Raw genomic sequence first — 22,094 nt, forward strand, 5'->3', positions numbered from 1 at the left:
TTCATCAAATCACTTGGCACCACCATAAACATAAACTGAGCGATACTTTCGACAACGTGGGTCATTCACAAGGAAAACCTTACCTACGTCAATTGCGCCAAGTAAGCTGAGCAATATAATTTGCAAGCTTAAGTCTAATAATACAACTCAAATCCAGGCCAATTTGAAAAATACTAGTCACATTAAATTACGCCATGGTGAAATGCAAAAATTCCCATTGTCACCACTTTTATACAATTCCACGACAGCCCATATTCTTCGAAAAATCGGTGAAAAGGAACCATGCAACATACATGGTTATTCTCTTGCAAACGGACTTCGACCTCTAACAACATTGGGCTTCGCAGATGACACGGTTATTGTAGAAAAAAATCGATACTGCAGTAGAACTAACCAACCTTGCTTTACAAAGATTTCGTGAACTATGTTTAATAGTAAACTCAGAAAAATATAAAGTTATTAATATCAGTAGGGATAAATAAATGGAGGGCTCATTACAGTCAAAGAAGGTACGGAGATTAAGTGTATTTCGAGGAATTAATGCGTCAAATAATTAGTTACACTATGTTATTCGATTCCAAGAAGAGAGTGGCACTCCATCAGAAACTCACCTTGTTATCATCCTGTCCCTGGCTTCATCCGGATCAGGAATTTTCAACTCTAAATTGTTCAGTTTGCCTTACGTTGACTTACCAATTCCTGTGCATTCCTGCAGGAAAAATACCACGGTGGTTCTTGGAAGATTCTGATGAACTTGATAAGTGTACACAAAAGGAGATCTTTTCCCCTCCTAGTGACACTCTGAATTCTATCATACTCAGACAAACGGTATAAAAGGTCCGCAGATTTTAGAGCAAGCTAGCCTTGCGTTAGCATATAATCAGCTACAAAAATATGAAATGGGAGGGGAACCATTATACTGCAGCCACGAAAAATCTAGATGATGAAATTAACTGGTGCTTAACTGAGTTAAACGTAAGTGATAAAGCTCCGGATATGAAAAACAGGCACGGTGCGTATGTCTCCGAGAAACTTAGAAATAAATCACGAGAATCTGGATTTGATAAATGGTGCCAGATGAGAAGCAAAGGCCAGGGAGTGTGTATATACAGGTGTTCCTCCTGAAAACCGCTGGGTTCGAAATCACGGTGGGCTTTTTAGCACGGAGTGGAGAGACGCGCTGAAGATAGCATGTAGGCTAATGTTGCACCTGTAAGAGCTGTACTGGGAAGTCCCCTTGATGGTAACCGCTGCAGAAGATGCAGTGAGACTGAAACTTTACTTCACGTCTTGGGTTACCGTGTCTTCGGTGAAGCTCTTCGAAACAACAGACATCACATCAGGCCGTCCATAGCACTGACGCTCCGTGACAGGATTTCAAGCGCATGAGGAAGTCCATGGCATCGGAATAAATGGCCGCACGAGAAGGATAGACATGATCACCATTAAAGAAAAAGTATATTAGACCCCATAGGAATATTTGAAACGCACTCCGACCAACCAGATGAAGTAGACAGGTGTCTATCTATCTGCCTACAGTGCCGTATTATATGAATAAATACGAGCTGGACGATGTAGAATTGAGGGGTCTTATGATCGGTGCAAGAGGGATAGTCCCTAAGAAGACGATAGAGCTAATGAAGACCTTTAACATCAGTACCAAGGAGTTCATCGACTGGGGGCTGAACGCGCTCAGGAGCTCTCTTCTGATACTCAGACACCACTTGTATTCGCCGGATTGAGATCATCATCATCATCATCATCATCATCATCATCATCATCATCATCATCATCATCATCATATCATCATATCATCATCATCATCATCATCTGTTTACCCTCCATGTTCGGTTTTTCCCTCGGACTGAGCGAGGGATACCACCTCTACCGCCTCAAGGGCAGTGTCCTGGAGCTTCAGACTCTTGGTCGGGAGATACAACTGGGGAATATGACCATTACCTCGCCCAGGCGGCCTCACCTGCTATGCTGAACAGGGGCCTTGTGGAGGGATGGGAATGGATAGGCAAGGAGGAGGGAAGGAAGCGGCCGTGGCCTTAAGTTAGGTACCATCCCGGCATTCGCCTGGAGGAGAAGTGGGAAACCACGGAAAACCACTTCCAGGATGGCTGAGGTGGGAATCGAACCCACCTCTACTCAGTTGACCTCCCGAGGCTGAGTGGACCCCGTTCCAGCCCTCGTAACACTTTTCAAATTACGTGGCAGAGCCGGGAATCGAACCCGGGCCTCCGGGGGTGGCAGCTAATCACGCTAACCACTACACCACAGAGGCGGACCGGATTGAGATCACGAACTTATAATTTACCGTACTTTTAATTAAGTAGTTTTAGGATAATCTTTGTCTTAGACAGCCTCCAAGTGGAGGAAGATTTTGAAAATAAAATTATTGGAAACCGGTACCGGTAGGCTTCTTTCTTTCTTTCTTTCCTAATGTCCTTACCCTCCAGGGTCGGTTTTCCCTCAGACTCAGCGAGGGATCCCACCTCTATCGCCTCAAGGGCAGTGACCTCGAGTTTCAGACTCTGGGTCGGGGGATACAACTGGGGAGGATGACCAGTACCTCGCCCAGGCGGCCTCACCTGCTATGCTGAACAGGGGCCTTGCGGGGGGATGGGAAGATTGGAGGGGATAGACAAGGAAGAGGGAAGGAAGCGGCCGTGGCCTTAAGTTGGGTACCATCCCGGCATTTGCATGGAGAAGTGGGAAAACACTTCCAGGATGGTTGAGGTGGGAATCGAACCCACCTCTACTCAGTTGACCTCCCGAGGCTGAGTGGACCCCGTTCCAGCCCTCGTACCACTTTCCAAATTTCGTGGCAGAGCCGGGAATCAAACCCGGGCCTCCGGAGGTGGCAGCTAATCACGCTAACCACTACACCACAGAGGTGGACGAAATTTTACTTCAAAGGCTAATATTTCCGTTGACTTTGTGTTCCGAAAGGAGTTAACATCATCTTAATTACAGTTATCGATCAGTAATCTCAGCTGTGTCAGACTGACAAGGGGAGTAACAGGTAAGACAGATCGAAACTTATCCTGGTTTTTTGACACAGTCGTTGTGCTATAACAGGAGAACGTGCGGAAAATCAGCCTTTAAATGTAACTACAAATCTCCGAAATAATCATGTGGCGAATATCTCATTGATCAATGAGAGGTAGCACGAGTATCGTACATGTACATGTTGGTCGGAGTGGTCAGCCCTGACGTCTCAGGTTCTCAAGACCAGTGATAAGCATAGCCGCATGCGCTAGTAAGCTTTGGGTTGTTCCACTGCATACATCAGTGACATAACAGTTTTTATGGTTGTTTGAAAGAAAGCAAGACAGTGAAAATGAGTCGCTCGGAGGACGGAGCGGAGTTTGTAATGAGTTATTTCCACAAAGAGGGGCTTTAGTTTTCCGGAGAAATTAGTCCGAAAGAAAAGGAAATGGGGCAATATCTGATTGATGTGATGGAAAATAATCATAGACAGGAGTGCAACGTATTGAGGAGGTTTATCTTGATGTACTTAGTGGAGACAGTGATAGAGACTCAAGTGACAGCGCTCGTCAAAACCTTCAGCCGATCGCAGGTGAAGTCCCGGGACCGAGTTCGAAACTAGAATATGACTCCCCGGAATCTAGTGATTCTACGAATCCGTCACCATGCAAATCGTCCAGTTCTTGTTATATTCCTAGTCCCACATAATGTTTGGGAAAAAACATCAGCATGGAGTACAAGAGAAAGGCTGTAAAATTCTGGCTTAACGGCGGCGGTAAACAGCGATTATCACCAACTACTTTAGTTTCGTGAAGTCGGAGCAGTATCTTTACTTGTGGAAGAAGCAGTTGGAAAATACGGGTATGTCGGCAACTCCAACTGAACATAAAGTAATTATGTACGAAAAACTATATTCCCGTTTCCAGGAGGCAAGAAGGGGAAGACGAAATATAAGTGATGAAGTCTAAGGCTTTTGGCTTTGTAAATTGCACTTGAAGTATCTATCGGAAAAAATAAATAAATATATTTCTCCGCGTCTCATACCTGGATCAGCCGTTTCAAGAAACAACACAGAATTGGAAGTAGGAAAATGACGAAATTTGTATACCATTCGCATATTGAGGACGAAAAACAAAAGAATGAAATGAAATGGCGTATTGCTTTTAGTGCCAGGAGATGTTCGAGGACTTCAGCTCGCCAGGTGCAGGACTTTTGATTTGACACCCGTGGGCGCCTGCGCGTCGTGTTGAGGATGAAGTGATGAAGACGACACATATATCCAGTCCCCGTGTTAGGGGAATTAACCAATTATGGTTAAAATTCCCGACCCTGCCGGGAATCGAATCCGGGACTCCTGTGACCAAAGGCCAGCACGCTAACCATTTAGCCATGGAGCCGGACAACAAAAGAATAAGGCTGCAGAAGAACTTCTGGAGAGGGTTCGAAAGAGGTTTCCTAGCATTTCCCTCGTGTGAAAATGGGAAACCGAAGGAAACCATCTTCAGGGCTAACGACAGTGGGGTTTGAACCCACTGTCTGCCGAATTCAAGCTGATAGGTACATGCCCCAAACCGCACAGCCACTAGCTCGTCCAAGTGAGTTTCTTGTTGCACATCTATTTCAGTATTTGCTTATTGTCTTCACTTGGCAGCAGACATATTGGCAGAACAGAGTTCCAACAACTTAACAGTATTTCCAATTACATACGTCTTTTAATTGATGGATCTACTTTCTCAGATGTCTTTAATTCTTTTCTGGAGTGAAAATCAACCTAAGAACTGATTTCTTTGTCAATCAATCAATCAATCAATCAATCAATCAATCAATCAATCAATCAATCAATCAATCAATCAATCAATCAATCAATCAATCAATCAATCAATCAATCAATCAATCAATCAATCAATCAATCAATCAATCAATCAATCAATCAATCAATCAATCAATCAATCAATCAATCAATCCGCATTTATGGCTGTCATCTAGGTGGCAGATTCCGTATAAGTTATTTATTTAGTCTTTCCTCTCCACTCAAGCTAATTCGTCTAAGAAAGCCACTCCACATCATCTCCCCACTGACAGCTCAGAACATACCGCTTAGTAGAGCAGCTCTTCTCCTTACTCCCCAGTCTTCCCAGCTCAAAGTTTTAAACTTTTCCGAAACACTACTCTTTTTTTTTTTTTTTTTAAGAAAATCATCCAGAATAAATCGTACTGCTTTCCTTTGGATCTATTCCAGTTCTCGTATCAAGTAATCCTGGCGTAGGCCCCATACACTGGAACCATACTCTAACGTGGGGTCTTACCGGAGACTTATACGCTCTCTCTACTTTATGCCCTTACAACCCATAAACACGCTCATAACCATGTAAAGAGGCCTGTAACAATTATTTATAACAACATTAATCCCAAACTGGTTTTCACTACACACACACACACACACACACACACATAAGCAAATTAATTATTTCATTAATTTAACTATAAGAAGGATAAAGAAGGATAGCACATAAAGAATACATCTTATTAACGCTACAATTTATTTAATCAGCAGAACAACCAAGAATAAACGCAGATCATCACAGCTAAAGAGAACGATCACGGATGCAATGGCAAAAGGAACTTCCGCCTTGCGGATTGAATGCTTCCATGGTAATTACTCCCTCTGATTACCGGCACTACTATTCATCTAGTTGTATTTTTCCTCTCTTAAACAACATATTATATCTTCTCATTAAACATTGGATCAGAAGACTGCAGTGGATGCACGAAAGGAACAAAATGAGCTCGCTTAGATAGAGTAAGCCTACAACGGTCTGTAGTGTTTGCTGGAGCTTTTAATGCAGAAACGGAGTTCTTCGAGATTGTTTGTTATCTTTGTTACACGTTAAACTCATAATATGCTTGAAAGTATCAAATCGGCAACGATAAATGAGTAGGCTTAAATGCATACGTAGTAACTGAAATCCAGTTGTAGTGGTGCATTTTGAAACTGGTAAAACGATAAAAAGTTACCCATATTGTTGATTAGCATAATCTTTCATGTATACTGTAGCTCGTCTTTCTACCTCTGATATTGTCATAACAAGCACCTTTATCAAGCGTCAAATAATTCATTATCAGAAAATGACAATATTTGGGTGACTTCTGACCAAAGAGTAGTGTGAACTGAAGTGTTCCAAACATTGGTCTGCCAACACATGGAGTAAGGAGTCGAGAAGCTCGACTAAGTGGTAAGCCTGTGTTTCGAGCTGTCACTGGAGAGATGGCGTGTAGTGAAAAAAACAAAGTATCTCCGTACAGGCCACGAAGGCCGTGGAAGGGATGGAAGGTTAAGTCTTCCACTAGTCGTAACCTCGGTAGTTGGTGGAGTAAAGTGGTTAGCTCTATACTCGGCCGCCCTTGCCCCAGGAATTAACCTGGTACTCACTTTTGGTGCAGGCTGAGTGAACGTCAGGACCATTTGCACCTCCGAAATTGATAATGCCGTTTCTTAAATTTTTCCTGACTGGGAATCGAACCCACGTCCTTCGGTTGAACCGAGCCCACCTTTACCACCTCAGCCAGCAGCCCCTGTGGAATGACATTAGTAAAAGACTAAGTTTGAGTGGAGTTTTTAAAAGTAGTGAAGATCATTTAACATGCGAATTAAGTTGGAATTCAAGAATACAAAGTGATGCAAATATTCGTTTATAGGAAGAGGAATTAGGAACTGCAATAATTTACCAAGGGAGACGTTGGGTAAAATTCTTACTTCTTTTAAAATATGCAATAAAGGACTAAACAAATGATAGGGAATCTAGCACATGAGCAACAGCCCTAAATGCCCTAAATGGTGATTGATTCATTTATTCGAATGGTGAGCAAGATGTTAGAACAGTTCATGTTAGAACAGTTCATGTTAGAAACTTTTGTTCATTTGTTTTAGCAGATATTTCACTTGTACCATGATGTTGAAAACAAATTAGTTTATAATAAGTAGTTTAACTCTAAATCTATTAGAGCAGTCTAACGCACTTCAGATACATTTAAGGACCACTTCCTCATTAAAAACCATTAAAATGGGCGTGAATAATAATGTACTTACCCTTTGATTGTGGTAGAAAGGGTCAATATCCTCGAGAGGCGTGGAGGCCAGTTCTGGGGGGAAGCTACCCTGGTAGCGAACCGGTATGGGGGCACCTTGCTCCAAGGTGCAGTCTGGCTGAGGTCCTTCATCTTCGTCCTCATCGTCATACCGAACCTGTTAGGGACAGTCAAGTAATTTTAATCTTCCTGGAGTGATTAGTTCAACAGTCGGAACTTACCCCATGTACGAAACTTACATTACAGCGACTCGTTCTCTTGTAGATATACTAAACAAACTCCGTGAAAGCTATAGGTAAAGGTATAACTTACTAACATTTCTTCAATTAAGGTATAATAAAATTTCATCCTGACTTTTATTTGTGTTTGCTATGTTCGATGGAATTGTATGATATAACTACAAAACAGAAGCAAAAATTTACCCATATTTTAGGATCTCATATTTTAATATGGCATTTTAAACTAAGTTTGGGAGAATATCTTTCTTTTCTTGCAGTCTCCCCCACTAACACTCCGTAATCAGAAGTGTTGAAGTCACAAATGTCTAAAACTTTATAGTTTAATTGCAATCGATAGAAGGAATATGAGAGATGTATCTTAGATTTTCGAGTTGTATTTGCTTACCTATATTTTCCTGTTTTACATTATATCAAAGAAGTATAGAACAGTAGTCTCCAACTAAAGAAAACTGGAAAAATGCCTTAGATGTAATATATTTAGGATAAATGCTCATAATACTGAATTTCTAGCCTATTATTTCATTTCATCCAGAAGTCTACATCAGAATCCGAAATAATTCACTAATTTTATGTAATGTCTGTTCTTGCTCCTTAATTTTATTTCATTATGTATATGGAGTACTAAAACGTTACTGAATAATTTTTCATACATTCGTGTACGATTTTTCCAGTTGTGATAGTCAATATACTACATAGTAAATTACTCTTACAGAATGATAATCAGTTATTTGTAAATATATACCTACAGCTAAGCAATATTTTATGTACTGATGTAACCAGAATTGCACATTCAAAAAATGTTTGAGATAGTGTCTTCACGGGCATAATAAGTGTGAATAAATTACAGTACTGCAAACAATGGTACGTGTTCATGTCGAGGAAATATTTTACCCTTCGAATATTCGATAGAAATATCTTTACTAGCAAAAGACATAACTCTCACACATTAACATTTTTTGTCAAACGCTCCATGTGAACTTGATTAGTTTTAGTGTCTAGCATGACACGTCTGTTAAAGTCATTAGGAGTTACAAGAAACGTCTAATATGAAATATTATTATTATTATTATTATTATTATTATTATTATTATTATTATTATTATTATTATTATTATTATTATTATTATTATTATTATTATTATTATTATTATTACTGGCATGATTATTATTGCAATGTCAATGTAAAAGTCGTAATAAACTCAGAAATAAAACTACAGTTGAGATTAATACTTTTTTGTTGTCGTGAAACACCACTTAATGTAATTTATTCAAAATAAGAAAAATGGAGTACAGGGGAAGAGAAGAAAAGAGAAGAGGGTATAGAGAAAAGAAGAAATATCAGATATAAATAGAAAGGAGAAGAAATTAGAAAGAAATTAATAATAAAATATACCATGGTGTTGTAAAGACCATTGGGAAGTTTAAGAAACTGTAAGAAGTTTTAAGAAGGACAAAAATATACATGGAAGCTAATTAATCATAAGTACAAATACATGAGAATACACTTATGAGGAATGTACTTCAATATTTCCTCAGATGTAATATCAGCTCCTGGTACTGCCGATTTTGAGGAGTGTGAAAACAGGTATGTACCTTTAATGCTGGTAAAGACCCACTAGATAATGCTGCTTGGGTCATCGGTCCATAGACGGGTTTGATGTAGCTCTCCATGTCACATTATCCTGTGCTAACCTTTTCATTTCTATTTAATTACTACATACTACTCTAAACTGTTCGTCATATCCATGCCTTGGACTACCCCTACTGTTCTTACTACCTACACTTCACTCAAAAAACTAACTGAGCAAGTTCTGGGTGTCTTAAGGTTATTTTGTCTTATCAATCTATCTCCTCAGTCCGGTGGTATTTGAAGGTGCTCAAATACGTCAGCCTCGTGTCGGTAGATTTACTGGCACGTACAAAAACTCCTGCAGGACTAAATTCCGGCACCTTGGCGTCTCCGGAAACCGTAAAAGCAGTTAGTGGGACGTAAAGCCAATGGCATTATTATTATTATTATTATTATTATTATTATTATTATTATTATTATTATTATTATTATTATTATTAATTACGATTCAGTATCTCTTCATTTATGATTCGATCTACTTGTCTCACTTTCAGCATTCTTCTCTAACACCACATTTCAAGAGCTTCTATTCTCTTCTTTTCTGAGCTACTTATTGTCCTTACTTCACTTCCATACAATGCCACACTCCAGATTAATATTTTCAAAATAATCTTTCTAATTCCTGTATCAATATCAAAGCGAGCAAATTTCTTAAGAAAGGCATTACTGGCTTGTGCTGGTCTGTATTTATGTATTCTTTACTTCTGACGTAGTTAGTTATTCTATTACCTAAGTAACAATATTTGTATACCGGTACCTCCTTTCAGACTTTATTTCCTGATATAATATTTTCTGCAACATCTGAATATTTTCGACTACACTCCATTAATTTTGTTTTTGATTAATTTATTTTCATCTTGTATTCCTTCTTCAGGACTGTATCCATACCATTCAGAAATTTCTCCAGACCCTCTGAAGCGGCAGACAATAATATCATCGGCGAATTTCATGTTTTTTTTGTTTTTTTTTTTTGCTAGTTGCTTTACGTCGCACCGACACAGATAGGTCTTATGGCGACGATGGGACAAGGAAGGGCTAGGAGTTGGAAGGAAGCGGCCCTGGCCTTAATTAAGGTACAGGTGTGAAAATGGGAAACCACGGAAAACCATTTTCAGGGCTGCCGACAGTGGGGTTCGAACCTACTATCTCCCGAATACTGGATACTGGCCTCACTTAAGCGACTGCAGTTATCGAGCTCGGTCGGCGAATTTCAGAGTATTAATTTCTTCACCTTGAATTGTACATACTTAAGTCTAGTAAACCAACTTATAGGCGTTTTAGAATATAACTGTTAGGTAGAACTAATGCTCGTATACCAACAATTCGCAGATACAAATGGATAAAATACTTGTTTCAAGTCTCTTTGCAATTTAGCTGCTAGACATTAACAAATTAAATTTGGTAGTTTATGACAATGTAGATCCTCTACTGAAGAAAAATTCACTGTTCAAAGAACGCCTGTTCTAATCTCTGTTTTATTCGTACTCTGAAATTACGTTTCACATGTTTACATTATTTCATTTGGGGGTTGATTTATTTCATTGTTGTGCTAAAATACTTACTTGATTTTTAAATTTTTTCTTATCGAAAGGAGAATATACATGTCAATTAACTTATAGTACAAATTAAAATTATGACCATTGTTCATGACTAGTAATTTTCAACTTCGAAAAGTTTTAGTCTATATTATTCCTTTCTTCTTCTTAATGACAGTGTTCTTTGCATATACTTGAAAATAACCAACAGTCAATCATTGTTGACTTGTGGGAACAGATTTTGTATTGTATAATGTGAAAATAGTAGTTTTCCGGGAGTGACTTGAAACTCTTCGTCTTATTCTGTAATGATGGAAGAAAAATAAATCACAAACGGAGGTATTATAGAAACCCTATATAGATTGGGCATAATAATAATAATAACCATATATATTATATGTATGTATATAACTGATTGAGTATATGCTTGCAATCGTGCAAGGCGGAATAAAAATTTGTATTTTCTATCGGCAGGAGATGTGTGACCTACGATCTTCTTGTCCATAATATAACACAGAAATTTCGTCATGTGATATTGCTTATATCTTATCATTTCATGTTAATGATGTAGGGATACATTCACGCTACTTGTGTGTAAGTAGTTTGTGTTATAATAGGAACAGTGGTTGAGTGTGAGAATTTTTTATAAGAAGTTGTCCGGAACAAACGCGCAAGAACTTACAGGAAACCACACATAGGATAGTAATAGGTGCATGATTACACCATAATCAGTAAATTAGTCCAACCACTTTGATTTATATTGTGCATTCGATTATGATGTTTCCCTGCTATTTATGTGGTCATGAATTTTTACTGTGTGTAACCTGTGATACTGGGGATCTGGCCTATTGATATTTGTAAATATTCTGACTAACTGTGTTTATGATTTGGAAAGGTGTCCAGAAGTATGCATACCGACTGAGACTCTGCGACTGTACAGAGCGATTGTACAATTATTTATAGCAAAGTGGCCCATATAAAAAAGCATAATTCTAACCTTTATCATTTAAAACTAGCCTATCACTTCAGTGCATTAATCCATCAGTTATAGTATCGATTCAGTTAATGTGTAGGTGAACTTCAACTGTCAAACAATCTCTACAAATCTGAGATTAGTTTCAACAGTGGGTTGTTGATTACGTTGTTCTGGTCCTTAAAAGAGCTAGCAACTATTAAACATACTTAAAAATCAGTTCATCGTCTTTTACAAAGTTTTAATCATGAAACAATTCAACAGCAACAATATGAAGAGTGAACTGCAAAGCACATTAACACATCAGTGGGAGTTCGGTACATTCTGTATGGCTGTGAAAGCCTTTGATAATTTCAATTTCTTCCAATGAAGAAATAATAGTCTTGGTTGATTTTGAGCCCTTTCACTAACATTAATCCATAGTTCCCTAAGATTTACATACTTTCAAAGAAACTTTATGGAGAAACCCATGCTCTTGATCAATATTAAATTAAGTCATGCATCCCTTAATATTATTTCATAAGTTATCCTAAGGTATTTGTTTATGCTACAGTAGGAATTAAAGCCTATCTAAGTTAATACTGATAATACCGTATACCACAGAATGTAACCGACAACCACTGTGAGTAAACTGCCCAATGAAGGTTTTAACAATATTTTAAAATGAATTTTACCAGTACTATTAGTTTATTTCAGAATACAATACAGATATGTGTTCCTCTATAATACCTTAAAACTAAGCTAGTGCAATTTTGTGATCTTTGTCGAGAAGCATGTGGCCGTATTTTGACTACATGGTGGAATACTTTTGTGTTGCGGGAACAGATATCTGGAGAATAATGCATTGTGCTTTGCTGACCACTAATACTGAATAAAACTAATTCATCAGTAAGTATAGAAGTATTACAAGAACGTCTCTCAAACATGTTATACAGAGATCTTTTCACACTACACTAATGTCATCTAAGAAATTAAATCAATCGTCACGGCAGGTTGCAAGTTAGTGCTCAAAACCCCACACGCTTTGTTTGTCCGAAACACACCAATGTTAATGCCACTACAAATAATCGCAGATGTCTTCTAATGTTGCGATTTAAAGATATTATGAAACTTTCCTTTCAACATTTTTGCAAGTACCCTAATCGTCACGAGAAAAGTTATCTCGTGATTTGGGTGTGTTTCGGTATCATTTGTCCATTTTATTTTTCTGGAACTCATTCGAGTAAGAAGCTTTTCTTTAAATCCAGGCCATTCCCCAAGGATAAAGAAGTGAGTGCTAAAGCATATTGAACAACAAGAAAGCTACAACTAGTTTTCAGACACAAACCTTAGCTAAAAGTGCATGCAACAAATGCGCAAGGGACACAGAACTTCAACAGAAGAGGAAATCAGTAACTAGTGCTGTACAGACAAGTTTCATAAATATTATTTTGGTGGTTTGAATGTTGGAACGAGTTTCTTCTAAATATTAGTCATATTTAAAACCAAATAATAAAGACAGATAACGCCTATAGAACGGGTAGTTTTAGTGAGCATTCAGTTCCAGAATATACATTAAGTTACTGTTTACATGGATGCCAGTGTATAAAAAAGAAGATACTCATCATATCCTGTATATCATAACTCATTTGATGACGTATAGCTTACTGCCCGGAAATAAATCAAATTATGTTACAATGTATTTCTTTACAAGACAGGAAGTGTCAAAATCGAAAGAATATACTAAATTTAGAATTTTGATGTTGATGTAGCACAACCTACTAATTAAATTTTGATTCAATTTTAATAAAAACAAAATATTTAAATTCATCAGTACTGTACGAGTCTTAGAGGAAGAATTAGCACATGGCTTCAGATGGTTGGAGTAAATGTTCTGAAACAAGAAAAGGAAAAGAAAACACTTTCCTAGAAGCAACCAAGCGTGCATACCTGAGTTCAGACAAGCATTCCCAGTGCAGCTGGTTATCAAGCTATCAGCATTACTCAAATTTCAAACCTCCATATTCAACACGAATATGAAATAACTAAGTTTTCGTTGTTGAAGCTATTACGTATGAATTAATATTACTGAAGTATTAAGTGATTTCATGGTGTTATCTGTATACAACTGGCATAAAAAGAATGAGAAAGGAGAATACTTGTAGAACGCGCTCCAGGTGGATTTTAAGATAGTTTTGTATTCATTCAGTAAAATTTAAATTCGTATCTCAAATATTATGCCTACAGATGAGGTTAAATTGACCTACTTATTGTGGTCTCACATCCGATATTATCAAGATGACTTACAGTAGACTACATCGGCAATTTCAGCTGCTTAATACACTGTTATGAAATTAAACACCTATGTGAAATCGGTTTTACATTCCTAAGGTGGAGCTGATATTCGACAAGACAAGCTCTGTCTTAAATACTCCATTAAAACTTTCGCCCAAGCTAGCTCCATATTCCTGTAAATGTTACCATTGTTGAAAGTGTGAGATTGAACAAAAACTTCATTCATTTTAAAACTGAAGTTTAGTGTATTATAATCGTAAAACTACAATGAAAGTCAACTTAATTCTAGGAAATACAATAATCAGCTCGAAAACTGAGGGAGCTATTTTGAATTTCATAACAAGAGGAGTAATGTAATGTAATGTAATGTAATGTAATGTAATGTAGTGTAATGTCAATGTAAACCTGAGTAAGATGGAATCTTTAAAAAGGGAGTAAATAGGTGTTATCACCTCGAAGATGTTACTCAAGAAATGAAAAAATGAATTTTTTAGGTATGTTTCTTATAAGTAAAATTAATTCAATTGCTGTCTAGAAAAGCAGGAAGCTAAATGCATGCATTTTCACTAACCAAGCGCTTGCTTCACAAATCATCAGCTTGAAATATAGTAGATGACACAATGAATCGCCGTATGTCATTACAAATCATGTCTAGTTTACCGGTATGTGTATGTTCTCTTCATTTTCTCAAGTGAATTTTCTAAAACGAGGCAGTCGACTGTAGTCGATTTAGCAAGTACAAACGTACTCAATTTATTACCTACTTTGTGTACTCCACCATTGTACACGTTTTGAGGGTGTAGGCCTAAATATATATTATTCTAAAGGAAAAACACGAAATTGCAACAATTTAATTATGGTATTAGGAGAGTATAATATTTATAAACTGGTGATGCTATTTCATACAAACAAGGCAGATTTGCCATTAATAGAAAGCAGTTCTTGTTCTAATTCACGCTATATTCACGGTGCGGTATTTAAAAGAGAAATACATGAATATGTTGAACAGTGTTATAGCAGTACAAGTGCGAATGCATGTTACATTCATGACCATTAAAAAATAGAAAGGAATGACATCGAAAGATGTACTGCTAACAAGAAAAGAAACAAATCAGAACAATCTCTTATTCCAAGATGAAGTATTTTCGGTTGAGGCAGATCAGTGCCAACTCGTGTGACCTTTAAACTAAACCATCAAGCAACTTCAGACCCGTATACATTGGTTGAAAGATAAAAGATTTCAATTTTTGTTTTGAATATCTGGTAAATTTTTACAGGAAAAGCTTTCAAAGCTAAGAAATTTCGTAGGTGTAAATTTCCGCATTAGGGAACAACATACGAGTATATTATAGACATGGAGAGGGAGAATTATGCTTAATACCGCAATAACTCATTACAATAATTGAGTTTTTAAATAGTTTTTCAATATTTATTTCGAAGAAAGGTACACAATTTCATTTTCTCTAAGGCTCGCTAGGCCTACGGGAATTGCTAATAGTGACTTTCCAAGTACACGCGTTCATAGTTAATTCGAGAGGTGGAAAATGAGGCAGTTATTTTACCAAATATTAAAGGGTCATTTAAAAACTCGTGATTTGATGCAAATCAGACATGAAACGAAAAATATTAATGTTTCTAGGAAAGAGAAACAATTTACAATTTGTGTAATGAAATTTGAATATTTTATACATTGGAGGTTAGAAAAATAAAGTGTTTCTGTCAAACTACACCTACTTCATTTGAGAAAATTCTGAGAATTCAAAGACAAATACACGGTAGTAAAGATAGAAGACAGATGCAAAAATATTTTTAGATTGAGTGTCATCTGCTATAAAACTAGTTACAAAAGGACATACATACACACACACGCACTCACAAAAAACCAAGCAGTTAAAACTGTCAACACAGAAGCGTCAAGCTGGTGAGATTTTCGCTGGTTTCTAATGAAATGATGTTAGAATTGAATAGGATAATAGTGGGGTTTTTATTTTAGCAAACTCTTACTTCTTTTTTCTTTTTCCTCCGTCCAAAATCCCCCTGCAATATGAGAATTGGAAGATTTTACACACACAAAAGACCACCAAATAAGTTTAAAAAAAGATATACATCAGCACATTACAAGAACAATTTCTTTGGAACCAGTCTGTACTATATGAGCAAAGATTTTATATATGTGGCATCCATGAGGCAGTATTGTTGATTTTGTATTCATACTATATGCAAAAGGAAGTGACACAGTCCTGATTCCAAAGAAGACAGAGAATACAGTCGCAATGGAAAAGGTTATTTGTACACAGTACGAGAAACTAGCAACACTTAGATAACATAAAATACTGGGGATTATAAAAACTAACATCAAAACATCAACTACAGCACAACGAAGAAATTGTCATTCATACAAAACATCCTTAGTAACATCAGGAAGATGGAAATTGTAAGAGAGAGAAAGACAGGTAAAGATCTAGATAAAAGTGTGTGGGATAACAAATATATGAATTGGGGTAGACCTTTGAATATTATACCGTAGAACATCGACTATACTGATGCAAATACAGCAAACATTACCTAGTTTTAACACCTTACAGAATGTGTTTGACTTTTTAACAGACCAAGATCTGCATGTCACTGGTTTTCCTAGTACTTACGCACTTCTTACGTACAGTTCACTAAGGTAGACGAGATGCAAACTACAAATCAGGCGAAAATAATCCTGAGGAAAATTATTTCTACTTACTTCGAGTAACATTCTTCTGGCGCTAGGGCTTGACTAAGGGTACTAGCGAGGTGGACGGTATTACCCATTCATGAACACAGTCATTTTGCAATCTACCGTTAGAAATGGAACTGTTCTTTTAGGCATGATCTCTGCATTCGAAAATCATCATATGTGTTATCTTAAGGTATTGTATCAAAATTGTAAAGGAGAAACTAGTTGGCAATGACAACCTTCATGAAAAGAACTTCTAGCCACAGGTTCCTGTAATCGAAATTGCACATCCATATAGACACTAATATGTTGAGGCCATGCTCATTTAAATATTAATTCCAAGTAAATACACTAAAATTTCTAGAGGTTATTTCAATAAACACATTCATCTGCAATTCATTAAATCAATGAAGCCATTTGAATATCTCGTTCAGTGTTTTTTCAGTTCTTTTATTAAAATCAACCTATTTGAAAAGAGATGTGTGGTACTATACGGAAAATTTGGATTCATTTCAGGCCTTTCAAACCAAAATACTGACACAAATCAGGTATATAGCCGAGGGAGTGTTACTGGGGGTTAGAAACCCCTCCCCCATGGAATTTTTGGAAAATAAAATGAACAGAAACTTACAATAAACAAGTGAAAATCGCTTGAATGGGTTGGCTCTTTTGAGCATTCACAGAGAGATAATTTAAAACCAACAGATCTCTTGAATCAATTTTCTAAGGAGCCTCGAAAGTTGGATTTTAGATTGTAATCTGAACATACCATTCGCTGCAAAACTGTTGACCATCATATTGTTCTTTTCCTGTATTTTAATATAAGATTTTGTATTGTACCGGTACTTCAATTTGAATATTAATTTACTTATGCCAGTGTTTTTAAAATGACACTCATACATGCGCCCACCACACACCTTCATAATGTTCTATAATCATCGTGTAACTTAACCCCATTATCGGTCGATACTACTGATACTAACCCATCAAATATAAATAGGAATGAATTCGAATAACCTACTGTGTGGTTCATTTATCCTCTAAATGCTGAATCCATGTCCATATTTCCTAAGGTTAAATTTAGTAAATTAGTTCTTCACTAATTGAAGTGCAATAGACAAATATTTTTAAAATCCCATTATAAATAACTTATATATTCCTCAGAAATAATACAGGAATCATCATACGTTCTTAACCAGTGGATGAAAGTAACGTATTTCCTGTGTAAGATATTCAAAGGAGAGGTGAATTCCAAGCGAGCAGAATGGTGTTTGAAGTCACATACAGTGCATAACAGTCTTGTTCGTACACCCCACTTAGCAGATATAATGTCTTTATAATTTACAAATAGTACATATCCAATGCACGAAACTTGGGTAAGTTATTGCACAAGGTGTTGAGAACTTGATGTTAGCGATCAAACGTCTCGGTACATCATTTTAAAATAATAGGATTGAAATATATTGTGTAGTGGCCTATTTGCTTGCAACAGTCTTGTTTGTACATGTTCACTGCCTCGCATTCGCTTGGGAACACTCCTAGTTAGCTAGTGTGATCTGTGCAGTGCTAGTGTGTATAGTTTCGCAGTTAGTGCACCAGGCCGTGTTTTACATAATGCGTAAAAGAACGGAGTTTAAGTGACGAACTGAAAACTGTAATTTTATCTCTTGGATTGCAAGGGAATTCTTTGCGTGAAATTTGACGCAAAGTAAATAAACCGCATTCCACAATACACTATGTGTTGAACAAATTCAGATATAGAGGAACCACAAAGAATTTGCCAAGGAAAGCAAAAGATAAGATACTGAATACGAGAGATGAGGGTTATATTGTGAAACTAGTAAAACAGAATCCACAATTAAGTGCGCTCAAGACCCGCGTAATGCTGGAAGGAAGTACGAAGAAAACATCAAGTCAGACAATTGGTAGGGTATTGTGGAAATATGATTATCACGGCAGACGACCACGAAAAAGGTCGTTTGTTACTAAGAAAATTCGACAAGCCAGAATGACATTTTGCAGAGAGTATGAAAACAAGGATTATACGTTCTGGAACAAAGTTATTTGGTCCTATGAGACCAAAATATCTCTATACGGTTCGGTTGGAAACAGTTTATGTATGGAGAAAAGTAAAATACGCTACCGACCATAAAAGATGGTGGTAGATCAATTATGATTTGGAGGTGCATGTCGCCTTGTGGAGTGGGAAATATCAAAATCTTCAATGGCATCGTGGATAGATGGGTAATTTAAACATTTTAAGGAACAATTTCAAACAGAGTGCTGTAAAAATGGGGTTGGGGTCTCGCTACATCTTTCAGCAAGACAATGCCCCCAAGCTCACAGCTGATATTTGCAAGCAGTGGCTGATATGGAGCGCACGAACGCAACTGCGAACTCCTGCCCAGTACCCTGACTTGAGCCCCATAAAACATTTGTGAGTCCATCTAAAAATAAGGGTTTATGCAACGAAACCTCAATCACTTGAGCAGTTAAGTATAGTCAACGAAGAATGCGGTAAAACCGACCCGGAAAGATGCGAGAAACTGGTTCATTCCATGTGGAGAATGTGCAAGGCAGTTCTGAAGACAAGAGAATACTCATCGGGGTATTAAATCCAAGGTAACAAATGTTTTTAGTGAATTTTTCATTTTCTTCTGTAAGTGTACAAACAAGATTGTTGCACGATGGAACGCCCGGTTGTGGTACATTGTTTGTATTCGTGTTAAATTGTAAGATCACAGATCTATGTTTTATTATTTACATTGTTAATTCGTGTATCTATTACGATATGGGCAATAAAAGACAACACAATAATTGTATACAAAAGTGTAACCGTTATTTCGTTGCAATAAGCTGGTGTACAGACGTGCACATTAATGGTGTCCCGACATAAACAATCAACACTGCCCCACTCCAGTACTGAAAAGAAGGGGAGAGAGTGAAGGGGTAGTGTTGAAGGCCAATCCAGTAAAAAACATGGGGGGAGGGAGTGAAGGGGTAGTGTCGAAGGCACAATGACTCACCTTCTCGCTTAACGCATTGCTGCATGGACTGCATGCAGAGAGCCCGCTACAAGACTTCGTTGTGATCGAAATGGGCACAGTGGCGGATGTATTGAAGTACATCATTAGGTTACCTACTCGTCCGGCCCCGCGGTGTACGGGGCAACGCGTCCGGCCACCCCGGGTTCGATTCCCGGCCGCGTCAGGGGGTTTTAATTGTAAATGATTATATCCCTGGCCTGGGGACTACGTGTTCATGTCGTCCTTAACGTTTCTCACATTCAACACTCAACACTTCCGCAATTCCAAGTACATGCAGGTTCATATATTGTGCAAGTAGGGGCAAAAGAACTCTACAGGTCGACGCCCCGAACAAATAGCATTTTAACATAAAAAAAATAAAAAATGGTCTACTCTGTTAATTACAGTATTAAGAGGTAAAGAAGGTTTTCAACCGAAAAAAGTATTTTATACTAGTTAGGAATATTTTGTAGCTGCGTTATATCGGGTCTACCAATCCTTCTTCACCTCGTTCTTGCCATATTTCTATCCATCTCCAAACTGTCTTAAGACTGCATGGTATTGCTTGTGCTATTGCTTGGGGGACCATGCGAGCCTCCCACATGTTAATAATACGGCCTCGATTCACCTGTGATAGGATAGGAGCCATCTTATTGCAATGTTACAGTATAACCCCGGAATACACACACTGTGTATTTAGCACTACCTGTTCACTCCCTTCCCCTCCTTTTCAGTACTGGCCTTCAACACTATCCCTTCACTCTCTCCCCTCCTCTTCAGTACTGGAGTGGGGCAGTGTTGATTGTTTATGTCGGGACACCATTAATGTGCGTGTGTGTACAAACAAGACTGTTATGCACTGTATTTCATCCGGACTTAATATGATCAGCGTGCCCAGTTTGAATTGATTATGATTTCATAACCGTTATACATATGTAAGATTAACATCATTTTCGACGTGACTCTTTCGATACCTAGTTCGTTTAAAATTTATTTTTAGGCGTGTGTCTTCTTTATTGAGGTACTTAATTGTATATTAAATATTTTCAAACGTAATTTATCATCATTTACAGAACTTGCTACTGCTCTTTCCATTGAAGTTTTCGATGTAAAAGGACGCTTTAGCTATCAAATGACATATATTCTTACATGCTTTATTTTTAGTTAGAAGTAGAGTGCTTTCTGAAACACTTTCTGCATTTTTGGAGCCTTGATAAGTTAAACTTTTTCTGTTGAACTATATACTATTTATGTTGATAATGACCTTTTTAAAAATCCTGCTTTGTCTCTTTGTTATCGGGAATGATGGCTCAATTTACTGCGACAACTAGTAATTAATTTTAAATATGAGAATGGCAGTTCCTAGATAATTTATATTATATCCTTATTCCATTAACATTTATGTCCAGCTCCAATGTACGTTTCAATCTGTGTTCAAATCACTTTCATGAGGAGGGCTAAAAGGCGAAAAAATAAAATACACTTTATATCATCTGTTTTACACTTCGTTCCTGAAGCATTTGGTAATGTTCATGGCGTATATATACACATTTCATGTAAATAGTAATGAGGATAATAATAGGTCTAATTGATTTGAACTGGAAGTTAAGATATTATAGGTTATCTCATTGTTAGGAAAGATCAAATATCTTTTCCTTCTTCCGTTGTGAAACTACTCAACTCGACTAGACTCCACTTATCAGAATAAATGATTCAAACTCATGCATATACGGCCTATCGTTATAGGTACGCGCTTAATTTTTTTCATTCACAGGTCTAAAGTCAAGGTATTTCACTTCAAATATACGTTAAAAAGTTTCAGTGTTCTAAGTTGATGGTGGAATGGATACTTTTCCCTTGTAGTTACTTTCTGAGCCGGGTATTTTTGTTCTCATGAAAACAGTGTTAGGCCTACCCCTTTCCTTAGTAATTCACACTCTGGTTCAACTTTCGATTGTATGTCCCTTAATAAGAAGAATCATCATCATAATCATCATCGTCCTCAATAAGAGCTTTGAAGAATACCGTTACTTTATTCTGCTCTCCTTTAAATCAAACTCGATTCCTTCCATAAGCATTCGTCTCAAAATAGGCAATTCATTTTAAATTAGGAACCATATTTCTATACAGAATAATGGCTCAATAAATTATAGAACACTGGCTCTAGACGTTTCAATTATGCAACTTTGACTTGGAGTTATTAGTAAGCTTAAAGCTGATGCCGGTACTTACTTCTCCCTCAGCTCTCTTCTTTTCCAGCTCCTTTTGTTTGGCATGTTCTTCAGCAATACGTTGCTCGATAGCCGCTAGTGATTCTCGAGTGAAGGGACGGAACACGCTACGTTCTTCCTCTGAGATGGATTCCGAGATAACGGACATGGTCCCTGCTGCTGCTGGGCCGAGAGGGCTTGGGTGCTAACACAGGGGACGGTGGGAGGAGCCCCAGGCTGGCGTGGCCGGCCTCTCGCAGACCACTGGTGCGGGGAGCGGGTGGCACTGGCACGAAGACAGCGAGGTCACCTCTCTCATGTCCGACCTGGAAAAAACACATCGTAATGTGAAAAAACACCAAACTGATGGAAGATTGCATTTTTAACTGACAACCATGTGATTATAAAGCATGAGAC

The 22,094-nt window shown here is 37.6% G+C and overlaps 1 protein-coding gene across 1 annotated transcript in view; it reads right to left on the minus strand.

The window, feature by feature from the left end:
* para (paralytic) overlaps nt 1-21,846 on the minus strand; it is a 947,817-nt gene extending 925,971 nt beyond the window's left edge. The window contains exons 1-2 of the mRNA XM_067137715.2: nt 21,700-21,846; nt 7,085-7,240 (exon numbers count right to left, since the gene is read on the minus strand). Coding sequence (XP_066993816.2) covers nt 7,085-7,240; nt 21,700-21,846 — 303 coding nt within the window. The remainder of the gene's footprint in view (nt 1-7,084; nt 7,241-21,699) is intronic.
* Nucleotides 21,847-22,094: the final 248 nt, after the last annotated feature.

Source organism: Anabrus simplex, chromosome 1 (assembly GCF_040414725.1).
Source record: "Anabrus simplex isolate iqAnaSimp1 chromosome 1, ASM4041472v1, whole genome shotgun sequence".
In the NCBI taxonomy this organism is placed as follows: Eukaryota; Metazoa; Arthropoda; class Insecta; order Orthoptera; family Tettigoniidae; genus Anabrus; species Anabrus simplex.